This window comes from Festucalex cinctus, chromosome 5, assembly GCF_051991245.1.
Source record: "Festucalex cinctus isolate MCC-2025b chromosome 5, RoL_Fcin_1.0, whole genome shotgun sequence".
Classification (NCBI taxonomy): Eukaryota; Metazoa; Chordata; class Actinopteri; order Syngnathiformes; family Syngnathidae; genus Festucalex; species Festucalex cinctus.
This window is the reverse complement of record NC_135415.1, coordinates 12,874,627-12,896,060: the sequence shown is the minus strand read 5'-3', so window position 1 is coordinate 12,896,060 and position 21,434 is coordinate 12,874,627. Positions and strand designations below refer to the sequence as shown.

The 21,434-nt window shown below is 38.5% G+C and overlaps 3 protein-coding genes across 3 annotated transcripts; 1 reads left to right on the top strand and 2 right to left on the bottom strand.

Annotated features, from left to right (window-relative positions):
• Positions 1–1,048: 1,048 nt before the first annotated feature.
• On the bottom strand, positions 1,049–11,652 carry LOC144018969 (outer dense fiber protein 2-like). Its single transcript, XM_077521702.1, has 16 exons — positions 10,985–11,652; positions 10,349–10,447; positions 10,137–10,261; positions 9,796–9,919; positions 9,281–9,412; positions 8,477–8,554; positions 8,220–8,291; positions 7,693–7,809; positions 7,285–7,410; positions 5,951–6,060; positions 5,106–5,241; positions 4,925–5,035; positions 4,327–4,587; positions 3,080–3,180; positions 1,627–1,915; positions 1,049–1,274 (listed from the first exon to the last, which is right to left on the bottom strand). The coding sequence occupies exons 1-16, from the start codon at positions 11,081–11,083 to the stop codon at positions 1,128–1,130; spliced, it is 2,127 nt and encodes a 708-aa protein (XP_077377828.1). The 5' UTR covers positions 11,084–11,652; the 3' UTR covers positions 1,049–1,127.
• A 57-nt stretch (positions 11,653–11,709) lies between these two features.
• LOC144019047 (protein cereblon) lies at positions 11,710–14,042 on the top strand. Its single transcript, XM_077521854.1, has 2 exons — positions 11,710–12,394; positions 13,109–14,042. The coding sequence occupies exons 1-2, from the start codon at positions 11,995–11,997 to the stop codon at positions 13,261–13,263; spliced, it is 555 nt and encodes a 184-aa protein (XP_077377980.1). The 5' UTR covers positions 11,710–11,994; the 3' UTR covers positions 13,264–14,042.
• LOC144019034 (protein SET-like) lies at positions 13,618–18,860 on the bottom strand. Its single transcript, XM_077521833.1, has 8 exons — positions 18,589–18,860; positions 17,602–17,659; positions 16,477–16,619; positions 16,275–16,378; positions 16,080–16,193; positions 14,430–14,600; positions 14,228–14,362; positions 13,618–14,156 (listed from the first exon to the last, which is right to left on the bottom strand). The coding sequence occupies exons 1-8, from the start codon at positions 18,659–18,661 to the stop codon at positions 14,133–14,135; spliced, it is 822 nt and encodes a 273-aa protein (XP_077377959.1). The 5' UTR covers positions 18,662–18,860; the 3' UTR covers positions 13,618–14,132.
• Between the last annotated feature and the right edge of the window lie 2,574 nt (positions 18,861–21,434).

The following is a 21,434-nucleotide window of genomic DNA, read 5'->3' as shown; positions in this document are numbered from 1 at the left end:
CTTTAGTCATTACACAGGATAACTTAGCAGCAACTGAGCTTGCATCAGGACCGTGAGTGAAAAAAAGTATCATCCGCGTACATCAGGACATTCACGTCATCACAGACAGAGGGAAGATCATTAATATACAAGCTAAAGAGCAGTGGCCCCAATACAGTTCCTTGGATTACCCCTGTAGTGCATGGTCTAGGCTGTGAGATTTTATCATTAATTTTAACACACTGAGATCGGTCTCCAAGATATGATTTATACCAGCTAATGGTGTTTCCAGAAAGATTAAAACTCAACATTTTTGACAATAACACTGAGTGGTTAACAGTATCAAATGCCTTACGTAAGTCCAAAAAAATGGCGGCTACCACCCCTCCCTTATCCAGGCTGAGTTTAATTACCTCAAGAAGGTAACTTGCTATTTTAATGTTTGTATTTTTTTCTTTTTTGATACTTTTTCTAATTCTGCCTATCTTTAACATACTGAAGCTATTGTGTTGTGAAATTTTCTAGTCCATTGTATAACATTTATTTTAATATTTTGTTCTAATTCGGTCTAGCTGATTTTTCTTTTGTCAAAGATTTGATATTCTTTCTAACACTAACAAAACTTATTTTTTAATTTTGTATTAACAATTTTCGAACTATAGGCAATGTTTTATTTTTTTCATTTTTTAGTTTTTGTAGTATTAACAAATTCGAATTGTCCATCTATATTATTTGTTTTAAGTATTTGTTGTAATCCTACCTAATTAATTCCAGTTAACATTTAGAAAACTTTTCTGATAAAATAATGTAAAATTACATTTAAAAAATAAATAAATCACGGTCCAGCTGACATAATTAAAAAAAAAAAAATTCTATTTAAAGTTACACGAAATAAGTCAAGTTCAGCAAAACCAAAAATAAAGAAGGCACAATTAACCCAATAAGCACAAACTCACCTCTGATTGGTCCTTCCGTTCAGCTCTTCCAGCCAATCAAAACAAGGAACCAAATGACTTACTTTGCTGCGTATCAACTACAAATGCAAGGAAGGAAATAACAGCAAATGAAATCAAGTGGCACGTAGACACATTTATTTGTGATTCAATCCAAAGTGAAAGCTTGGTGGGGTTTTTTCTATTATTATTTTGTTAGCTGGGGACGAAAGTCTCTCCAAAGACGTTCCCGTAGGCGGTCTTGAGGAAGCGCACGTAGTTCTGCAGGCTGCGGTTGGTCTGGTCCGACTGCTCCAGACGCTCCTTCAGGTTCTTCAGCTGGCTCTGGAAGCGACGCTCCATCTGCGCAAAGGAAACAAGAAGTCACCAGTCGTCACCCTCCCAAATCCCGACTTAGATCGACCTCCGCAGCAACCTGAACAACTACCGTAATTACCTGAACATCTTAATAACTATCTTGACAACATTTTTGTCTCGTCTTCATTAGTCGACGAAAATGCGCACCGATTTAGTCCCAGATATTGTTTATTAATGAGGGTTTTAGTCTAGTCTAGTTTTAGTCCGGTGAAAAAAAGTGTGTTGACAAAATTATTTTGTAGTTTTTTTTGTTGACAAAATTGAAACTACTATCTTGACAACTACCTTCACTAACTAAACAGCTACTTTTATAAACACCATGTCATGCATCGCTCACCTCCTCCTTGCTGCGATGGAGCTGACTGAGCTGGGCCTGGGCCCGGCTCAGCTGTTCCTGCAGGTCCAGGGCTTTGGACTGTGACTTGCGCTCCTTGTCCAGGACTCTCTCCACGCTTTGCCGGGCCTGCTGCTGGGCGTCGTCCAGGGTCTGCTGCAGCTGCTGGGCCAGGACGGCGTTCTCGCGGCTTTTCTGCTCCAGCTGCTGCTCCACGCTCAGCACGCTGACCTCCTTCAGGGTGAGCGCCTCACACATCTCCTTGTTCTCCGCACGCATGGACTCCAACTTACTGCAGGGGGTGGGGGGTCACAATGAAGAATTGCTTCTGCTTGCAATGAAGAATGCTTTGCTCTGCTCCACACTCACATTCACATAGCCTAGCTATATGTTATCTAAACAGAAGATGACTCAAGAAGCTCAAGAACCACAACATCTAACGCAGCAGAATGGTTAGAGCCAGCCTGCTGAGGGCGCCCTGTTTTCTGATAAGAAATGATTGCAAACTTGACCACACATGCACACACACGTAGGCAAACAAATACACGGTGTTTCAAGTTCAACTATGTTTTGCATTTGCATTATCAGGGTTGGAACTAGGGGCGTGGAAACCAAATAAAAAGAGAGGATGAGGAGGAGATTTATTTATTTTTTTCCAGAGTGCAGTAGTGAATTGTACCAGTCAGTTCCTCTCCTCTCTCCTCGCGAGCCTTGAACTGAGTGTCTTCTCTCCTTTTTGTTGTGTTTAATAAATGTCAAACAGGTAAACCTGACACTGAGCTAACAATTATTAATAATACTAATAATAATAATCATCATAATAATAATAATAATAAATGTATTTCTTTGGGGTTTCGTGTTTTTCTCCCTGATCCTAATTGTATTTACTCTTTAAAAAAAAAAAAAAAAAAAAAAAAAAAAAAATTCTGTCCAGTTAACATAGCCATTCTGTTGCTATTTTTAAAGCATATTTCCTAATTTTGTCCAACTAGCATAGCTATTTAAAATTTCTATTATTAGACTTTATTTCAAATCCCTATAACCGCAGCTAACTGTCATTTCACTTTGTCACATATGTTCTTAACTAAATTAAAGAGCATAATTGTGTTTATGCCTTTTTATTAAAAAAAAAAAAATCCACCCAAATGTAAATTAAAATATAAAAATTTATATTTTTTCACCCAAACACGCAAAGCTGTACTTTTTATTATTTTATTTTTCTGAACTATAGATAGCATAGTTACAGTATTTATATAATATTTTTTCTTAAACTTATTATTTAATTACCAGCAACAAAAATTATTTTATGTTGTGTTTACATTTTGGGAAATCTAACATTAAGATAATCAATGTTTTTTTTGTTTTTTTTGTTTTTTTAAAGCACTTTCTATTTTGGGCCCATACCTGATCTAAAAGGTATCAGACACTGAAATGGCAGCAGCATATTGTTGTTTACCTTTCCAGGTTGTGTATCTTCTCTTTGAGGACGTTGTTCTCCTCCTGCAGCAGGATGTTCCTACGCTGAAATGCCTCGAGCTGAGAACCTTGTTGTTCCACCTGAACGGCAACACAGATGAATTAAGAAAACATTTCAACGTCATCCAAAAATCTCCAGTAAAAAAAAAAAAAAAAAAAAAAAAAAAAAAAATCTAGAAAATACAACGATCCAGTTTCAACATCAAAAGATTTAGAATGGCCAAAGTACTACTTTGGCTTCTGGATTTCTTGTACATACAGATCTCTGGGATATCTAAAACCTGGAACAGCCAAAGCTCTATTCCAGTTCAGTCCTAGAACATCCAAAGTAAGACATACAAATTCTGAAAATATGGAAGTTAAAAAAAACAACTCAAATCTAGTACAGTGTTCCCTCGCTATAATATTGACTCGGTTCAAAAGCATATAATGTTCATCTTCACCTGACAATTCGTGTAGATTTTAAACATAGAAGGGCCAAAACCTCCCCAATGAAAATTAAATTACACTAAAAAACTAGCCACCAGAGGGTGCTAGAACTGCACAAATGTAAATCAACCCAACTTTTGTGTTGCTTTTAAATATCGTGAACATGACGACGACGATATTGTGGCAGTTTTAATATCACGATATCACCCCCATCGGTGCATCCCTATAAAACATAAAACTAACTACTTTGTGGATTTAATTTATTGTGGGTATTTTTTGAAAAAAAAAAAAAAAAGAAAACGAGGAAAACACTGTACATCTAACCATCTACATCAGGGGTGTCAAACTCATGTTAGCTCAGGGGCCGCATGGAGGAAAATATATTACCAAGTGGGCTGGATCGGTAAAATAATGGTATATAAGTTAAAAACAATTGCCGTCAAATTATACGCAGATTTTCGCTATTTGTGGGCCAGCCCTAAATTACGGAGCTCAACCGTAATCATATTGTTCCAAAAAAAATAAGATGAATGCAAATGGAACGCGGCAACACTTTGCCTGTATGTGTTCTGGATGTGTTAAATCTATCTGTTTTGCATATATATATTGTTCCCAGAATGCATTGTGTGGTGCAGTTAACTCATTCACTTGCTACCATTTTCACTGAAGCAAATACAAATAACAGGAGAAATCTCTGGAACACAAAGAAAGAATAAAAAACACTCACAAGGAGACTTAGAAAGTCCAAAGTAAGATCGAAAACACCCACATAAAGACTTAGAGCATCCTTCAGGTTACCTTGTGTCTGACTTCAGCAAGGGCAGCATTATGCTCCAGGTTCCTCCTCTGGCGAGCGTCGGCCTCCTGCTGCACCTGCACCAGCTGCTGCTCGCTTTTGCGCAGGCGCTCGGGAAGAGTTTCCAGCTGGCGCAGGCGCAGAAGCTCCTTCCTCAGGTGCTCTTGCTCCCGCTCCTGTGCCGCCAAGGCCTCCTGAGCCTCCAGCTGGGCCTCGTTCACCTTCAGACGCTGCTCCTCACACTCCAGGTCCGCCTGCTGAGCCTGACCGACATCGGATTCAGTTTGGTCCAGGATGGTCTACTCTACTTTGTCATTCTAGTGCTAGGAAATCTTGACTAGCATGGTCTACTCTAGTCAATTCTAGGATGGGTTAAGGTTTTATCATAGACTGGTCCAAAGCCAGTGATGGTTCATCTAGGTTAGGACTATACCCTAGTCCTATATAATCTGTCATAGTAGGCTAGTCTGGCACAGTCTAGTACCGTAAGTCTACTTTTGGACAGTTTAATTCTGCCTTACATTAGCATGCTAATATGCTATAAGACTTGCTTGTGAGTCCTAGATCTCAAGATCTACTGTATGTATCTATGTAGCATACCTTCCTCTTGTATTTGTCCAACACAGCTTCCTGTTTTTTGTACGACGCCTTGAGCTGCCTCGTTTCTTCTTGAGCCACTCGTAGCTTCTCCTCGCTGGACGTCACCTGAGCCTGAACGAAAACCCAACCCTTAATGCTCACCATGTGAGAGCTTGTACTATGTGCTGTGATGTCCCGGTACCTGCAACGACTGTTTGTCTAGCGCCATGGCGGTGTTCTGGGCACTCAGATGGTGAAGCTGGTCTCGGAGCTCCTCCCGCTCGCCGCGACTTCGCTCATCGGCCACGTGATGCTGAGCATTCCACTCGCTCACCTGCCTGGGAGAAAGTAAAAGGCAGTCTGGTCTAGCACAGTGTAGGATGGCAATGGCCCTTGCCTTGCATAGTCTAGTATGCTACATTCTAAATGACTACTCCTATATAGCCTATGATAGATTAGTTTAATATCATAGTCTAGCCCAGCAGTCTATTATGGTAATTGTCTAGTTTTCAATATTTTAATGTCTGACATCACTGCAGAGTCTATTGCAATCCAATATAGTCTAGCATCGTGTAGTCCACTGTAGTCTATTCTAGTCAAGCATAATTTAGGAATAATCTAGTCAAGCAGCGTCTGTTCTAGTACTGGGTAGAATACTATTGTCTACTATGGTGACAGTCTATTCTAGTACAGTAATGTGTAGTCTAGGATAGTCTAGCTTTGCATATCAAACCGTAACCTATTCCAGTCTAGTCGGGTATAGTGCAGGCTATTACAATAAAAATCTCAACTAGCACAATCCATTTTGTCTAATTTACAGAAATTGACAGTCAATTCTTGTTGAGTCATTGGACTGTCTATCATCACAGCATTAAAGTCATAAATACTGTAATGTAGTCTGGTCTAGAACACGAGTCTATATATTGTACTGTACTAGTCATTGTTCAATCAGCAGGATAGTATATCCATACGCTTGTCTCGTTTAATGTTGCATAGTCTAGTTCATTAAAACATGGCCTGGCATGGTGTGGCACGATGTGTACTCACAATTTGAGTGCTGCGATGTTCTCCTCCAGCTGACTTCTGGCCGTGGCCTCCTTGGAGATGCGCAGACGCAGCTCACTACATGTGGATAACGCCTGCGCCAGTTGGGACTCCTTCAAAAACATCAGACGGCTGTTCCTCTCAGGCACCTAGTACTTCTGTATGTACCTTCTCCTGCAGCCTCTAGTCTATTACAGTCTATACTGTTGTCTAGAATAGTCTGGTCTAATAATATCATCTACCATAGTCCATCCATCCATCCATTTACTACCGCTTATCCGAGGTCGGGTCGCGGGGGCAGCAGCTTTAGGAGGGAAACCCAGACCTCCCTCTCCCCAGCCACTTCAACCAACTCCGCCGGCGGGATCCCAAGGATTTCCCAGGCCAGCCGAGAGACATAGTCTCTCCAGCGTGTCCTGATCTACCATAGTCATTGTCTAGAATAGTCTAGTCTAGTAATATTATCATCTACAGTACCATAGTCTAGTCTTTTAAGAGTCTAGAATTAGCACTATTCTAGAATAGTCTAGACTAGTGAAGTAATGATGTAGTCTATCATAGCAAACCAGTATTGTCTGCTAAATTGCTAATAGTTTAGTCTATTAATAGTCTGGAGCAGTAATAACACAGTGCAGGATCGTGGAATATAGTCATAGTTTAGACTCCCATAGTCCAGCCTAGCAAGCGTTTTTTATAGCAGTCTATTCTAGTAATAGTCTAGAATACTAATCAAGTTTAATATAGTGTGGTCTTGTAACAGTGTAGTCTATTAATAGTCTAGTACAGTAACAGGAGTTGTCTAGCTTGGTCATAACTAGTAATAGACTAGTGGCATACTAGACTAGTTAAGAATATTCCTGTACAGTAATCTAGTATAGTATAGCATAATACTAAAATAATAGGTCAGACTAGCATAATATAGTATGGCCATTGTGTTTTTCTATCATACTGTAGTCTAGCAGTAGGCTCGTCTATTAATAGTCGTGTAGTCGAGTCTAGAATAGCAATTGTCAATGTAGCATAGTATAGTCTAGCACAGTCGAAAATAATCTTGTATAATAGTCTAGCATATTCAAGTCTAGTAATATTCCATATATAATAATAGTCTAGTAATAATGTATACTAATTATAATTAGGTACATTAACAGTGTAGAATTTAAATAATATAGTGCAGCACAAAGTGGTCACAGTCTGGTCTTGCATAGCGTAGTTTGTCATGGACATAACGATCTAGTTGAAACGAGTTTGGAACGTATAACATGTCAATACTGACATAGTCGGGAATAATTTAGTGTACCCTAGTATATCCTAGATTAGGATATTTGGGTTTTGTGTACCTTCTCCTGCAGTCTGGCTCCCATCTGCCTGGTGGCCTCCTCAGCCCGCTCGGCATGCTGGGTAAGCAACGCCAGGGCCGCCTCGTCGTCATTTTCCCGTTGTTGCTCGTAGGTCTGCTGCAGGCGCTGATTTAGACAGAGGTTCCATTTAGTATGTGGTGATAAACAGTCTCGTCTATAACTGTTTGATATAGTCTAGAATCATCTGATTTAATTTAGTTTAACCTTTCATAAATCAATCAAGTTTTGTCCAACGGATGGTACAGTCTTGGGTGGTATACAGGAGTCTAATCTCGTCAAATTTTGTGTTGGATAGTCTGGTACATCATAGCATAGCGAAGTCTTAGTTTAATAGAGTTTAGCAAAGTCTAGATATTGATTGTTTTGCACTTTAATTTGAAAGTGGACCTGCAATTGTGTGGCCATTGTGACTTTTTCAGCTTGCACTCGACTGAGCTGAGACTCCAAATGGTCTCGAGTCGACGCCAGGATCCTGGACAGCTCCTCTGTTGTCTTGGCATGGTCCTGACATGGAATACACAGAGAGTTAACATATGCTGTAGTCTAGCGGGGTCTAGTTGAGTGATAGCCTAGTCTAGTAGAGTTTATTCATATTAAGAGTCTATTAATATTCTATCAAAGACTAGTCAAGGCAAGTCAAGTCTGTTCCAGTCCTATGTCTATCATAATCTGGTGTATCACACATGTGGTATACTAATAGTCTAGATTTATATAGTCTAGTCTACTAATAGTCTAGTCTGTGATAGTCTATATTCTAGCATTGTTTAGTACAAAGTACATATTAGTCTGGTATATTTATAGTCTAGTCCAGAATAGTCTATTAGTAATTAGTCTAGTCTATCATAGCTTAGTCTATTACTAATGGATTGTCAAACATAGCAATAGTCTAGTCTATTTTATAAGCATTTGCAGACCTTCTCAAATTCCAAAGACTCTGCGAGTTGGGAAGCTTCTTTCTCCTTACTGCACAGTTTGGACACAAGTCTCTGGAGGACACAAAAACGTCAAAGCATCTATTTTATTATGACATTCCATTTCGCACGGTGATGGTCATAGTTGTGCTGATTGTGGTTGTGGAGGAGATGGTTATGGTTGTGATTATAATCATAGTTGTGATTACAGTATGTTATATTAGTTAGTGTACGGCTGCAGTGACGGTTATGATCCTCACTATATTCTCAGTCTCGACGTCGGCCAGCCTCTTCTTGAATGCTTCGTTCTCCTCAGAGTGTCTCTCTGCTTCCCTCTGCTAAAAGGACAAAGAACACCTACAGTAGTACTGCACTAGTACTAGACTAGTCAATATCTAGTCTAGTACAGTAATGCTTGAGTGAACTACACTATTAGCAAGACTATACTAGCCTATAGACTATACTAGCCTATAGTCTAGTAGACTGTAGTATCTAGCAGAATAATAGTCTAACATAGTCTAGTGTTGTAAAAGCCTTGAATTGTCTCGTATAGCATAGTAATAATAAATATTGTATACATTATTCAATGTCCCACTGTAATGTAACAGGCTACAGTAGTCTTACCTAGTAATACCCTAGTCTATCAGTCTAACATAGTAAAATAATAGTCATATTCTAGTACAGTAATAGTATAGTCTAGCACAGAATAGTCTAGTGTAATAATAGTCTAGTCTAACAGAGCCTAATCTTGGAAAGTAATCCTTAGTCATAGTCTAGTAGTCTATCTTAGTCTTGGGTAGTATAGTAATCTGTCGTGGTCTACTGAGGCATAGTGTAGTCTAGTAATAGATGAGTCTAGCATAGTCTTGTGTCGTATACAGTAATAGTCTGGTGTACGACTCTACTATACTGGTCTGGTCTAACATAGCCCAGTGTAGTATAGCAGTAGTCGGGTCTACCACTCTAGTACACATAGCATAGTCTAGTAATAGCAGCAGCTTAACATAACCTATCCTCTTTCTAGCATAGTCTAGAACCATATGCCTTGAAAGGATTGATTTTACCTGGTGATGACTCCAGTCTCTGAGGAGGTCCCTGAGGCTGTGGTTGGTGTTCTCAAAGATCTCCATCTTCTCAATGAGAAGATGCCGCTGCCATGTGAGTGTGGACGTCTGCAGCTTGGACGGACGCTTGTCCTGCGGAGTCCACCATCATCTTGTTAGCATCCTAAACCACCGACTGTATATAGACCTTTTCGTGATGTTTGTAAACAATCGGAGCCAAGATTTTTACTGGTGGAAGAAAGTGAGTGACAATTTACCCACTGAAGTGTAAATTAGGGCCGCTGTTACATCTCGTTTCCGGTCAGCTTACCTTACATGTAATTTTGGACTGATAACTCACACATTCTATAACTAGAGCGATAGAAAAGAAGACTCATCATTCAGGCTGTTTATTGTGTATTCTCAATCATACTACCTCGGTCAAGTGCCATAGAATGGTTTGTTGACTAGTGTGGTGCAAACAGAATTTTTGCCATCTGGAAGTATGTGTGAGGACAAGTCGGACGATAAATAACCTTAGTGAGGCCGTCCAGAGTTTCCTTGAAGGAGGTCATTTGGTTGGCCACTGCCACGGCATCCACCTCCGCCTCCACCAGAGCCCGTAGCAGGACATCCGTCTCAGAGGGCGGGACCTGTCCTCTGACATACAGACAAAACTCATTCAGAGCTAGAGGACGTTTCGTATAGGACTAGTGTAGTCTAGCGTAATGGCTAGACTAGTATAGCAATAGTCCAGCCTAGTACAGTAGTAGTCGAATATAGTACAGGTTACTAGTCTAAGCATAATTTCAGTAAAGTACTTTAATATCTTACTGTTTTGTAGCACTAGTAGGTGTATTGTTTTATTGAGCGTTACTTGTTTGAATGCTGGCTATTTTCTTGCTCTTTGAGCAGCAGGCTGAGGTTTTTCCTCAGCGTTGCGGTGTCATCGTACTGCTCGTCACTTTCCCGTCGGACATTCTCTGACTGCAGCCGGCTTCTCTAAACATAGAACATTAAAACACAAGACATATATAAGACATATACATAAAATATACCAATGTTTCGACAAACATGAAAGAGTGAAACCTGATCTCGTCTGCAAGACGAGATTCCGGGAGGGATCCAAGGGGCTCGGCCTGTCGATCTCCCACGATCCCCTCTCACCTGAACATCTCTGCTCCTCTCCTGCACAACAAATGCAATCATAGTTTAGGACAGTAATTTTCCATCCTGGGGTAGTCTAGTATGGTAATATTTGTGTCCAGTACAGTAATAGTCAAGTCTAATTTCATTTAAATTGAATTAGTGTATTGTAATATTGAAGTTTGGTCTAGCATCATTTCGTTTAGTAATAGTTTTGCATATTTTAGGTTATTATGGGATTAGTTTAATAGTCTGGTCTGGAAAAGTTAGAGCCTAGTCAAGATAGGTGTTGTCTAGTAATAATTTAGGCTAACATTGTCTACTTTAGTAAGAGTCTATCAGTGTAGTCCAGCATGTTCTAATCTACGAGTACCATGCTCTCATTAGGTAATGTACCATAGTCTAGTCTTGTACTGTTAAGTCCAGTCGGGAATTGTCTAGACCAGTACACAACATGACTAACTAATACTGCACATGGTGTTTGCGTATAAACGAACTACAAATTAATGCAATTTAGTTCTGTAATAAAGAAAAATAATAACTGCTAATAAAATGTGTGTTGTATTCATTTCTATTCACCTGTGGGGTCCTGCTGGGGCTCCTTCTCATGTGAACGTGCACCGGTGTGCTTTCCACTACGTGGACGTGAACGGGAGGAGGAGAATGTCTCGTTCTCATTACTTCCCTATCTCAAACGCAACCTCATTACGCGTTTTACCAAAACAAATAGCCTCCCAGGTTATTTTCTAAGGGAAAAACATCACTATCCGACCACTTAAGACATTTTTTTTCAAACGTAAAAGTAACAACTACGAAGAAACTCTTCCATCCAGCAGACTGGTGTTTGGAGCGACAAACCAGCGCCTCCTGATTGGTCACTATGAATAACATATGCGCACTCTGATTGGTACAGTTGAAGAATCAGGCTCAGTGATTGGTTGATGTGCTTTTTGAGTGCCGTTGCCCGTAGTTACTCCTTCACTAGCGACGGATAAGGATTTAAAACGCAGCCAGTAGACAATTTAAAGACACAAACTTGGGATTAATTTTAGTTACAGTATTTCTATATTGATCAAATATTGCGGTTCAAATAAGAGCGCGCGTGCTTTTCCGGAAGTGGCGGTAGCATCAAATCAAAACGTCATGCTTTTCACATACGCAGTTAACGAGGGGGAAATGGTCGTTCAAAGTTTTACTCGTGACCCCTGTCATGTTATATATATATATATATATATATATATATATATATATATATATATATATAAAGCTACGCTGGAGGAAAAAATAAAAAGGGGGGGGGGGAATGCTCGCATTTCCGGGTATGACCTAGCATAAAAAGCATCGTTAAGAAAATCGCTTTAAGTTCACTAAAACGCATCTGTGATGTTTTGGAAACGCATGCAAAACGGTCCCAGTATAAGCATACTGTTTTAAATTTACCCAAAACATTTGTGGGGGGTGGTTAAACACGTCGGAATTATTTCATCAATGCTAAAAACAAAAGGTGATAACGACCCGCGCTAGCTGCTTGGCGACATTTGTATTCATGCGCGAGTGACCGAGTTGCACCAAGGCCTCAGAGTTCCGATATGATCGAAAAAATGGAAATATTAATCTCGTGTATGTTTCTACTTGTGGCCGCCGTGTGTCGGCCAGTCGCGGCGTGTACCACGACCGCCGAGGCGGGGAAGACGACCAGCGCCGACACGCTCATTTTGTGTCGGGCATGCGGACACGAGCTGGCCTCCAGCTCGGACACCATTGCCACCGTGCACAGCCGCATGGCGTTGTCAGGCCGCAACGACACGCTGCCCGGGGGTCGGCGAGTGCACGTCCAGACGTTCGAGAACCCGCACGGCCTCCAGTTTGAAGTGGTCACCTTCCGCAGGGCGGACGTGGACAAACGGTGGCCCGCAGAGAGACACTTCTCCTGGTTTCCGGGGTTCTCGTGGACCATGGCTTCGTGCCCGCGTTGTAGGACGCACTTAGGTGGGTCGGGGCCATTGCTACGTCCGCTGCTCATATTGGGGGAAAATAGAGACGCAGGAGAAAAAAAAATGGAACTGCCATAACATAGGATTGCAAATTTTCTTAAAATAAATAATTACAACACTATTAAATCATTTCAAATTAGCAAAAACTCTACACATTTAAAAGCCCATTGTATTATTAAAAAAAAAAAAAAAAAGTATATAAATAAATAAAAAATCCCATTTCCGAAGTAAATCACTCATACAAAATGAAAATTTTTAAGTTTGATTTTAAAAAAAATACACACATATATATATATATATATACACACACACACACGTGGTTAAACCTAGCATTAAAAAAAATATTGCAGATAATTTTATCATTTTGAAATTGTTAAAAAAAAAAAATCCCATTTTCCGAAGTAAATCACTCATCCACAATGAAAATTTTAAAATTTGATTACATTTTTTTTTTTTTAGAAAAATCAGTTGGTAAACCTAGCATTTAAAAAAAAAAAAAGCAATTTTGAAATCGCTAAGAAATTTTTTTTTTCCCCAAGTAAATCATTCACTCAAAATGAAAATGTCAATTTTAAACTTTGATTAAAAAAAATTAAATTCAGTTAAACCTAGCATTAAAAAAAAAAAAAAAAAAAAAAGTGAAATACAGTATGCGCACCAAACAGCAATTCTTCTTATTGTTGTTCCTAAGCAGTTGTTGTCATTCAAGGTTGGGCCTTCCAGCCGAACTCGTGGCCCGCCACCATCACACCGTCTGCATTTGAGTCTTCGGACCAGACCTTCCTGGCTCTCGTCATCGATCGCCTGCTGAGAGAAGACTTTGCCTCCAGCCTGCTTATTACCCCCAAATCCTTCATCAGATGACCTATCGTGCTTGTTGAACACTCCCACACACGTGTATATACACATGAACATTTTATTATTGAATCAAAAAGTAAGTTTACACCTCAAACAGTTTCTTTCTCACCGCCTAGCGGAAAAAGGTGAAGCCGGGATGTTTTATTTTATATCCATGAAGTGAGCATTTGGGGGGCAACATTTACAAGCTTTTTTTTTTCCCATTTTGTTCTTTATTAAAAATGTCATTTCAAATTCCATGGATATCTGTAAAACAATAACAATGAAAACAAAAAAAAGTCCCATAGAAATGGTGTCAAAATAACCACTCTTGCCCCCCCACCCTCAGTCCACTTAACCTCCCCTCCCATACTAGTACCCAACATGCCTCCCCTCCCCTGTCTGAACATGAAAGGAATGAGCTGTTGGGAGAAAAGAAGAAAAAAAAATCTTCCAAAAATAAAGATAATGATGAGGTCTGCTAGTGCTAAGGTGACTACACCATGGCTTCTTCTCACCACACCTGGGAACAGGAGCACATCTGTGGGAAGTATCTTCAAATTCTACGAGATTCTATTTTTTATTTTAAATCATGTAATATCTTCAACAAGAGAGCAAGAGTGAGAGATGAACCCCAGGGGTTGTGCACGTACGTATACTCACAATTGGGGGGGAGGAAAAAAGTGCCGCCGGCCTTTTGTTATAGAACCCGCGGATGAAGAAGGAGGCTTCAGAATGTCAAAAAAAAAAAATTGAAGCGCACGCATGGACTTAATAAAACAACGACAAAAAAACAAAAAAAAAATGAACAGCAAAAATAAACCTTTGCTCCCGAACATGACTTGATAAAGCAAATGGGGGAATTAGAAAGGGCGAGGAGGGCGCGGCGGGCTTTCTCAGTCATCGTCTCCGTCGTCGTCCTGAGTGGGACAAAATGCCAAATTAGTCTTCCATATGACAAAAATTGAAAATTAATAACTCGCTATAATACCTCTGCATCTTCTGCGTCGTCATCGTCGTCTTCTTCTTCTCCGTCCTCGTCGCCTTCCTCATCAATGTCTTCGAGGCCTTCCTCGTCCTCTTCGTCCTCCTCGCCTTCGCCTTCCTCGTCGTCCATGTCGGGGACCTGACGACGATGACGACAGTTTAACCACAAGTTTTTTATTTTGTTTGTGTGTGTTTTTGTCACCTACCAGATAATACTGCAGCGGGTTGGGCCAGATGTCATCCTTGATGACCTCGCCCAGCTCGTCGGCGCCGGCATCGGCGTGGTCGGTGAACCAGGTGAAGAAGCTCTCGGGCTCTTCGTGTTGCCTCTTGCGGCCCGCTTTGTTCTGCGTCTGGCTGGAGCGCTTGGTCAGGTCCTTCCAAAGAAACACACATTAAAAAAAAAAAAAAAAAAAAAAAAAAAAGTGATTTAAACTCATAACTATGACTATGGCTCCTGAAAAAGAGTTTAGAGACACATTACAACATGAAACAATTGACATTCAAAACCCTTGAAATGCTACATGACAACGTATTAAAAAACAGTCAAAGTATTAAAAGGCTCAAAAAGTTATTTTAGTCAATACCACACTTTACAGACCAATGCCAGTACAAGTATTCACCAATACCTCTAGTACTTTTAATATTGAATTTTTAACACTAGGATTATTGACACAATTTAAAAAAAATATATATATATAATTGTTCTGATGCAGATGATTATTCGCCAACTAGAGAATTAATTTTATTATTATTAGTAGTAGTAGTAGTAGTGGTTTATTTTATTTAATTAAATTGACCGATTAATCTATTATCTGCCAAATGTTGGAATTTGCAAATAAAAATAAAACTGTTATACTATTTGATTTTTTTTAATCATAATTACTATTATTACGTTACATATAATATACATATATTTTTCTTTTTTTAAATTAAACTGACCAATTAATCTATTATCTTCCAGATACTGGAATTAACAAAAACATTTTTTCTTTTATAGATTAAATTGACCGATTAATCTATTGTCTGCCAAATATTGGAATTCGCAAAATATATATATTTATTATTATATTTACTAGGGGTGTGAATTGCCTAGTACCTGACGATTCGATTCGTATCACGATTCACAGGTCACGATTCGATACCGATTAATCCCGATACGAATTTATAAGTCGATTGTTGCGATTTTTTTTCATTCAAATTTAGAAAATACTAATCAGTAAGCTCGTAGAGTGTAAGATTTATATGAAAATGTATTATTTATTTATCTGAAATTTCAGTCTTATAGAGGTTGTAATCTGTTTCATGTTTGAACAGCATTAAAATAAAATATTAAGGCTTAATGTTCCGTTCATATAACATTCTTCCATGCTCAAGGTGTGAATCCTTAAAAAAAAAAAAAAAAAAAAAATCGATTCTGCCGATTATTGAATCGATTCGAGAATCGCGCGATGTAGTATCGCGATATATCGCCGAATCGATTTTTTTTAACACCCCTAATATTTACCATTTTTATTACTATTCTATTTTTTATTATAATCGCTATTATAATATACATATTTTTTTCTTTTTGAAATTAAATTGACCAATTAATCTATTATCTGCCAAATACTGGAGTTCGCAAAAATATATATTTATTATTGTTATTATTATTATTGTTATTATTATTGTTATTACTATTATTAGTATTATTACTATTACTATTACTATTATTATTATTACCAATATATATTTTTTCTTTTTTAAATTAAATTAACCGATTGAAATTAATTTGACCGATTATTATCTGCCAAATATTGGAATTTTGGGCTAGATCAAGCCCCACAAATATTGCATATCAACATTTTGTGCCTTACCTTTCCTGATTTCCATTTGATTTCTGTCGACTTTGAAGAAGGGTCGCCGCTCTCGTTCAGGTGAAATTCTTTGGAAAGGACTTTGTTTTCGAAGTATGGGTTCTCGTCGAAATACTGGCGAGAAAAGCACACGGTGTTAACTGCGCCTCCATTTTTTGTGCCATAAGGGCGAGTACGACATTGAGGTGTACTTACAAAATCTATTCTGTAACCTGACTTTATGTCTTCAAACTCCGTCACCTCCACTCGGCTCAGGTAGTGAAGCGCCTCCTCATCCTCCTCCCCCAGCAGGGCAGATACTTTGGGAGACGACGATATGGAAAACGGCGTGAATAAAATGCGCCGCCGGTCGCAGCGGGAGGCCGCCCAGGGTCACGCGGCTCTAGGGGATGCTCACCTTGTGGATGGTTGACAAATGTGGTGACCCAAAAGTTGGGGATTTTGGCGATCAGTTCCGATCTCTTCTGAAAGAACGGCTGGCGGAGTTTGTTGTACTTCTGTTCTACTTTCAGGATCTCCTCGCTCGCCTGCTCGTTCAACCTGTTAGCAAAAAATAAATAAAAATAAAAATCAGTTCATATTTTTAGTGATTCAGTTAATATGCAAATGTAAATTTAGTTCTAAATATATTAAAATTACATGTACACCATTTTTAAATTGTGTTTGTGAATTCTGAGTCAAAATTGAAGCCATTTCAGCTGATCTCAAAAGTTTCATGATTGGACCGTGCCGGGCATGCATGTGCATCAATTTCATTTTGAATTCAATTTTGTTTTTGATGGACTTTCATTCACAGGACACTTCAGTAGTATTTGCCATGAAATTGCAATTTTATGCTCATCAATTGTAATTTACAAAAGTAAAAAAATGTTTTGCTTAGCTAGACATGATGGCGGGAAGGCACTTTTCAAATATTAAATTACATTTTTATTTACCAAAAACCTCAATTATGAGACTATTTTGTAGTATATAAATGTTCAATTCCAAACCAAAATGGACGCTTTTCAAAACAAATGTACTTTTACAAGCATACTTTTGAAAAGATTCAAATGTGCTTGAAATCATATTTGGAAATCCTAAAATTTTGTTTTCTTAGACTTTTTGAGTGTTTACTCAGTCACCATAAACTGGGTAAGAAATGGCTAGAGAAATTTATTTTATAAAGTTCTCATTTGTTATATATATATACACACACACACACACACACACATACATACATATATATATATATATATATATATATATATATATATATACACATATATATATATATATATATATCATGATCGGTGCCACAAAAATGTAAGCAAAAGTAGATTCACGTTTACTTGATTTTTTTTTTTTTTTTACTTTCAATAGTGGGTCCATATTCAGGGAAGTAGAATTTAGTGTAAAATGTCATTAAATACCCGTCCCATTATAGACTAAAATAAACGCACGAAAACACTCTCACATTGTGCTCATTTATGCTGCATGTGAACAACAACGTGAGAAGGGGGAAAAAACTAAAACAAAGAATTACCTGTCGATTTCATTTTGCACTTCATCAATGTGTTCAATAGCTTCTTGCTGCTCTTTCTCTGTTGGGGGTGAAACAAACCAACGTTACAAACAATCAGTATTTGGCACAGGAAGCCAAAATTGATCAACGGGAGGGGGGGGTCAGAACTACATTGTCCATTCGGATAGCTAAACCACGTTGGAATTCCCTGGGAAGACGATTTAAAGTCTATTAAAGTGCAGAGGCGCACGAAGAGTTGTGTTCACGGCCAATCGCGGGATTTTGTGGCTCCGTTTGTTTCCTGCCGGCTGCTGGCCGCCTCCGAGGCCGCGTGGTTTAAATGTGGGACACACGACTCGACTGTTCTAGTCGCAACGCAGCCGTACTAGCTTATAAGCTAGCAAGACAACAGACGACCCCCGAAACATTCACGAAGGACCCCCCCATTTTTCCCTCCCGCCCTCCTCATTTACTAAGCGGGAAAACGTGTGATTTACGTTTTTTTTTGTTTTTTTAAATTGCTTTTAAACGTCGTCAGAATAGCGTTAGGTAACCGCTACAACAACACGCTAGCACACACGCTTGCGACCGAAACGCAAAAAATGAAAGAGACTGCTTAGGGTGGTTGTGGAACGTCACAACGGTAAAAAAAATATGTGATAAACATGAACGTAAATGCGCTCAACTGGCCTAAAAACGCCAGCTAACGATGCTAAATGGAGGAGGAAGAGCAGTAGTGTGGTGGTGGTGGTGGGGGGGAGGAAGCTAACATGGCTTCCCCCGTGCCCGACAACAGCACGCTATGCTAACAAAACGAGCCACAATGCGAACGAGCGGACGCGGAAAAGGTCGAAGACGAATAAAAACCCCGCCAGGCGACGCCGACAAAAGACAAACGGCGCGAATAAAAAGTGAAACGAGGACACGAGTCGGGAAATGCGTGGCAGGGGAAGAAAGTGAGAGGGGGGGAAAATGGCGGTGAAACAAGGAGGCCGCCATGGCGCTTACCGGAGGTCTCGTCCGCTCCGTCGTGGTTCGAGTTGAGCTCCTTTTTACTCACTTTTGCCGCCGAGGCCGACATGTTTGGTCGCGAGGGGAGCAAAATGATAAGAAGCCGGGTCGGGGTCGCAGGGGGGATTTTGTTCTCGAGAGAGAAGCGAGAGCGCGGCTCAATGGGCGTAAAGTTGAGGCGAGATGAGGGGGGGAAAAAAGCCACCAACGTGCTTGCTGCTGGCGTGCGCGCACACACAATGTGAGTGAGCGAGCCCGCACAAAGTAAGATAGGAGGCGCTGGTGGGCGGATTGATACGAAACGTCGAGCACGACGTCGACCTTGATATTGACGAATACCGCTGTGGTTAACGGCTTTCTAAAAAAATGGAATTGTAATTCATTAAAATAAATAAAGTTGTATTATTATGTGTTAGCGTGTACTGCGCCCTGCTTCGGTTATATTTTCAAATGCCCTCAAAATAGTGTATGATGCATTTGAGTAAATGCGTATTTTATTAGTGTATCTGTATCAGGGTTATAATAATTTTGAATTTTTTCATTAGCGTTTTTTAATTTTGTTTTGAGTTGACGCATTTTAAATTCTGTTTGTTTTGATACCGTTTTTTTTTCAAAAAAGGTTTTAGTTATTAATAAATGTCATTTTTTTCTCTACATTTGTGTTACTCCTTTTCCACTTTTATTTCATTGTATCTGAGAAAAAATATATAATAATTTAAATTCACATATATTTTATTTTTATGATACATATATATATATATATATATATAATATTATATATAATATTAATAATAGTCACATGTTCCGCAGCAAGTTGCATCGTTTAGATCCTCAGCAGGCCGTGCATGGAAAGGGCAAAAGTAAGTTCACAATCACTATATACGGAGTTTATATTTAGTGTAACTTTATATATCATTATCATATATATATATATATATATATATATATATATATATATATATATATATATATATATATATATATATACATATATATATATATATATATATATATATATATATATATTTTTTTTTATGTGATTGAATTACTGTAATATGCTTAGTGTCAAATTGTTTATTAACATCAATGCCATGTGGCTATACATCATGCATTTGCGAAATTTGTGTTAAATACTCCTGGTACTCAAATGAGGAGTTTCCATAGACTAAAGCCGTGTAATAATAATAATAATAATAATAATAATAATGACAATTATTTAAAAAAATAAATACATAGAAATATACCTAATGTTTTCAGATCTGTGACTGCTCTCATATGTTAAATGTTCTATAAAGTCATCGCATTGTCTGAATCATCCAGTTCAGTTTGTACATTAGATTTCTTAGTACTAAGTAGTAAGTAAGTAACAGAGTACTGTTACTTTTTACAGCCACTAGTCTATCCAGTAGAAAAAAAAATATCTTGTGTGAATAAAATCAAGAGGTCAAATGCACAAAAGTCTTAAGAGATTGAGCCGCAATATCATAAAAGAAACATTTTTTACGACCAGACCTGCTGTCTGTCCATCTGCAGACACAATCATGTTTTCAAGACTTAGCAAATTATATCTTAAGTTTAAGACAATGGTGACACTGTTATGTCTTCTTCAAGAAATTCAGATCTGGAATCATTCCAATTGTTTCAGCCTGGATTATCTTGTTTGCGTGAGATTAATACTTTCAGTTCCTTTTTTTTTTAGGTTTTAAGTGTCACAAATATGTATTTGATGCATCTATTTAATAATAGATGTATTTGATGTATGTATTGTATTTGATGAGGCTTTGATGCAGCCTCTCAACTGCAAAGAACGGTTGAAGAAATGGTAGTTATTACACAAACAGCCAGCAGGTGGCAGCAGAGTATAAGAGATCAACCAGGGCCATGTTGGGAAAAAAACTCAATTACTCACAATTCTAAATAGATTTGTGAAGAATGATGAAACTTAGCTATATTTTAATGCTAAATGCTGCAAAACGGAAGCAGATAGAAATATACTTCTTTTCCTGATGAAAGAAGAGACTTTAATCTTTCTTTTGGTAGCTTCCATGTTTTTATAGCAATAGAACACAATATTCTGTGGGCCTTGCAAAATCAGTCCAAATCCAGTAAAACAGCCAGGAGCGAACGGGATTGCTTCTGTGAAAATGGCTGCAAGCGAATTCAGGTTATAATTGTATTTTTACTTTTTTTTTTTATCATTTATTTCTATCCAAGCCACAAAACTGAAAGGAAGAACATTATTTTTTGCGTGATATTTCATGAAGACAGATTCAGCCATTTACAAAAAGGTTTTATAATTAATGATCATTTTGATGGTTAAAAAAAAAAAAAGTTTGGAAAATCTAGAAAAAAATGTAAAAAAATATATTGTGGAAACAATTTGTCTTAATTTTTATTCCTGAGTCATGAAAAAAGATTATATTGTAGAAATAATTTGTCCTATTTTTTTTTTGTGTGTGTGTGTGTTTGTGTGTGGTGATTTTATGCACTTCAATAAAATAATAACAATGTACGTGAAGAATTTCCCTGCTGCATTGTATCTGAACAGACTTTTATTTAATACTTTATTTGGACAATAAAGTATTTTCTATTTAACTATATACTCTGCACAAAATCTGCCAATCAGTCATCGTGCAAAATTAAGAATTTGAAGTCAAAATTCCACAATAATATCAGCAACAGCACAAATGAGTATTGATATCGGCGATATTGTCCGTAGACCACTTGGTACGAATGATAGCGATCTGTCAGTATCGCGCGACTGGCCCGCCTCCAGGAGCCTGCCTCCGCCTCCGCCTCCGCCTCCTGCTCGGTGCTGCCGCCTGCCCAGTGCCTACCACCAG

Bases quoted from the DNA above. Each gene is read 5' to 3' on its own strand.
- LOC144018969 (XM_077521702.1), bottom strand. From the start codon at position 11,083: ATGAGAACGAGACATTCTCCTCCTCCCGTTCACGTCCACGTAGTGGAA. The intron at 10,448-10,984 runs GTGAATAGAAAT...TTTGTTGTGCAG, and splicing joins GCCCCAGCAGGACCCCACAG to GAGAGGAGCAGAGATGTTCA. The intron at 1,275-1,626 runs GTGAGCGATGCA...TCCTTTGCGCAG, and splicing joins TCCATCGCAGCAAGGAGGAG to ATGGAGCGTCGCTTCCAGAG.
- LOC144019047 (XM_077521854.1), top strand. From the start codon at position 11,995: ATGATCGAAAAAATGGAAATATTAATCTCGTGTATGTTTCTACTTGTG. The intron at 12,395-13,108 runs GTGGGTCGGGGC...TTGTCATTCAAG, and splicing joins GCGTTGTAGGACGCACTTAG to GTTGGGCCTTCCAGCCGAAC.
- LOC144019034 (XM_077521833.1), bottom strand. From the start codon at position 18,661: ATGTCGGCCTCGGCGGCAAAAGTGAGTAAAAAGGAGCTCAACTCGAAC. The intron at 14,601-16,079 runs GTAAGGCACAAA...TTTCTTTGGAAG, and splicing joins TCAAATGGAAATCAGGAAAG to GACCTGACCAAGCGCTCCAG. The intron at 14,363-14,429 runs GTAGGTGACAAA...CATCGTCGTCAG, and splicing joins ACCCGCTGCAGTATTATCTG to GTCCCCGACATGGACGACGA.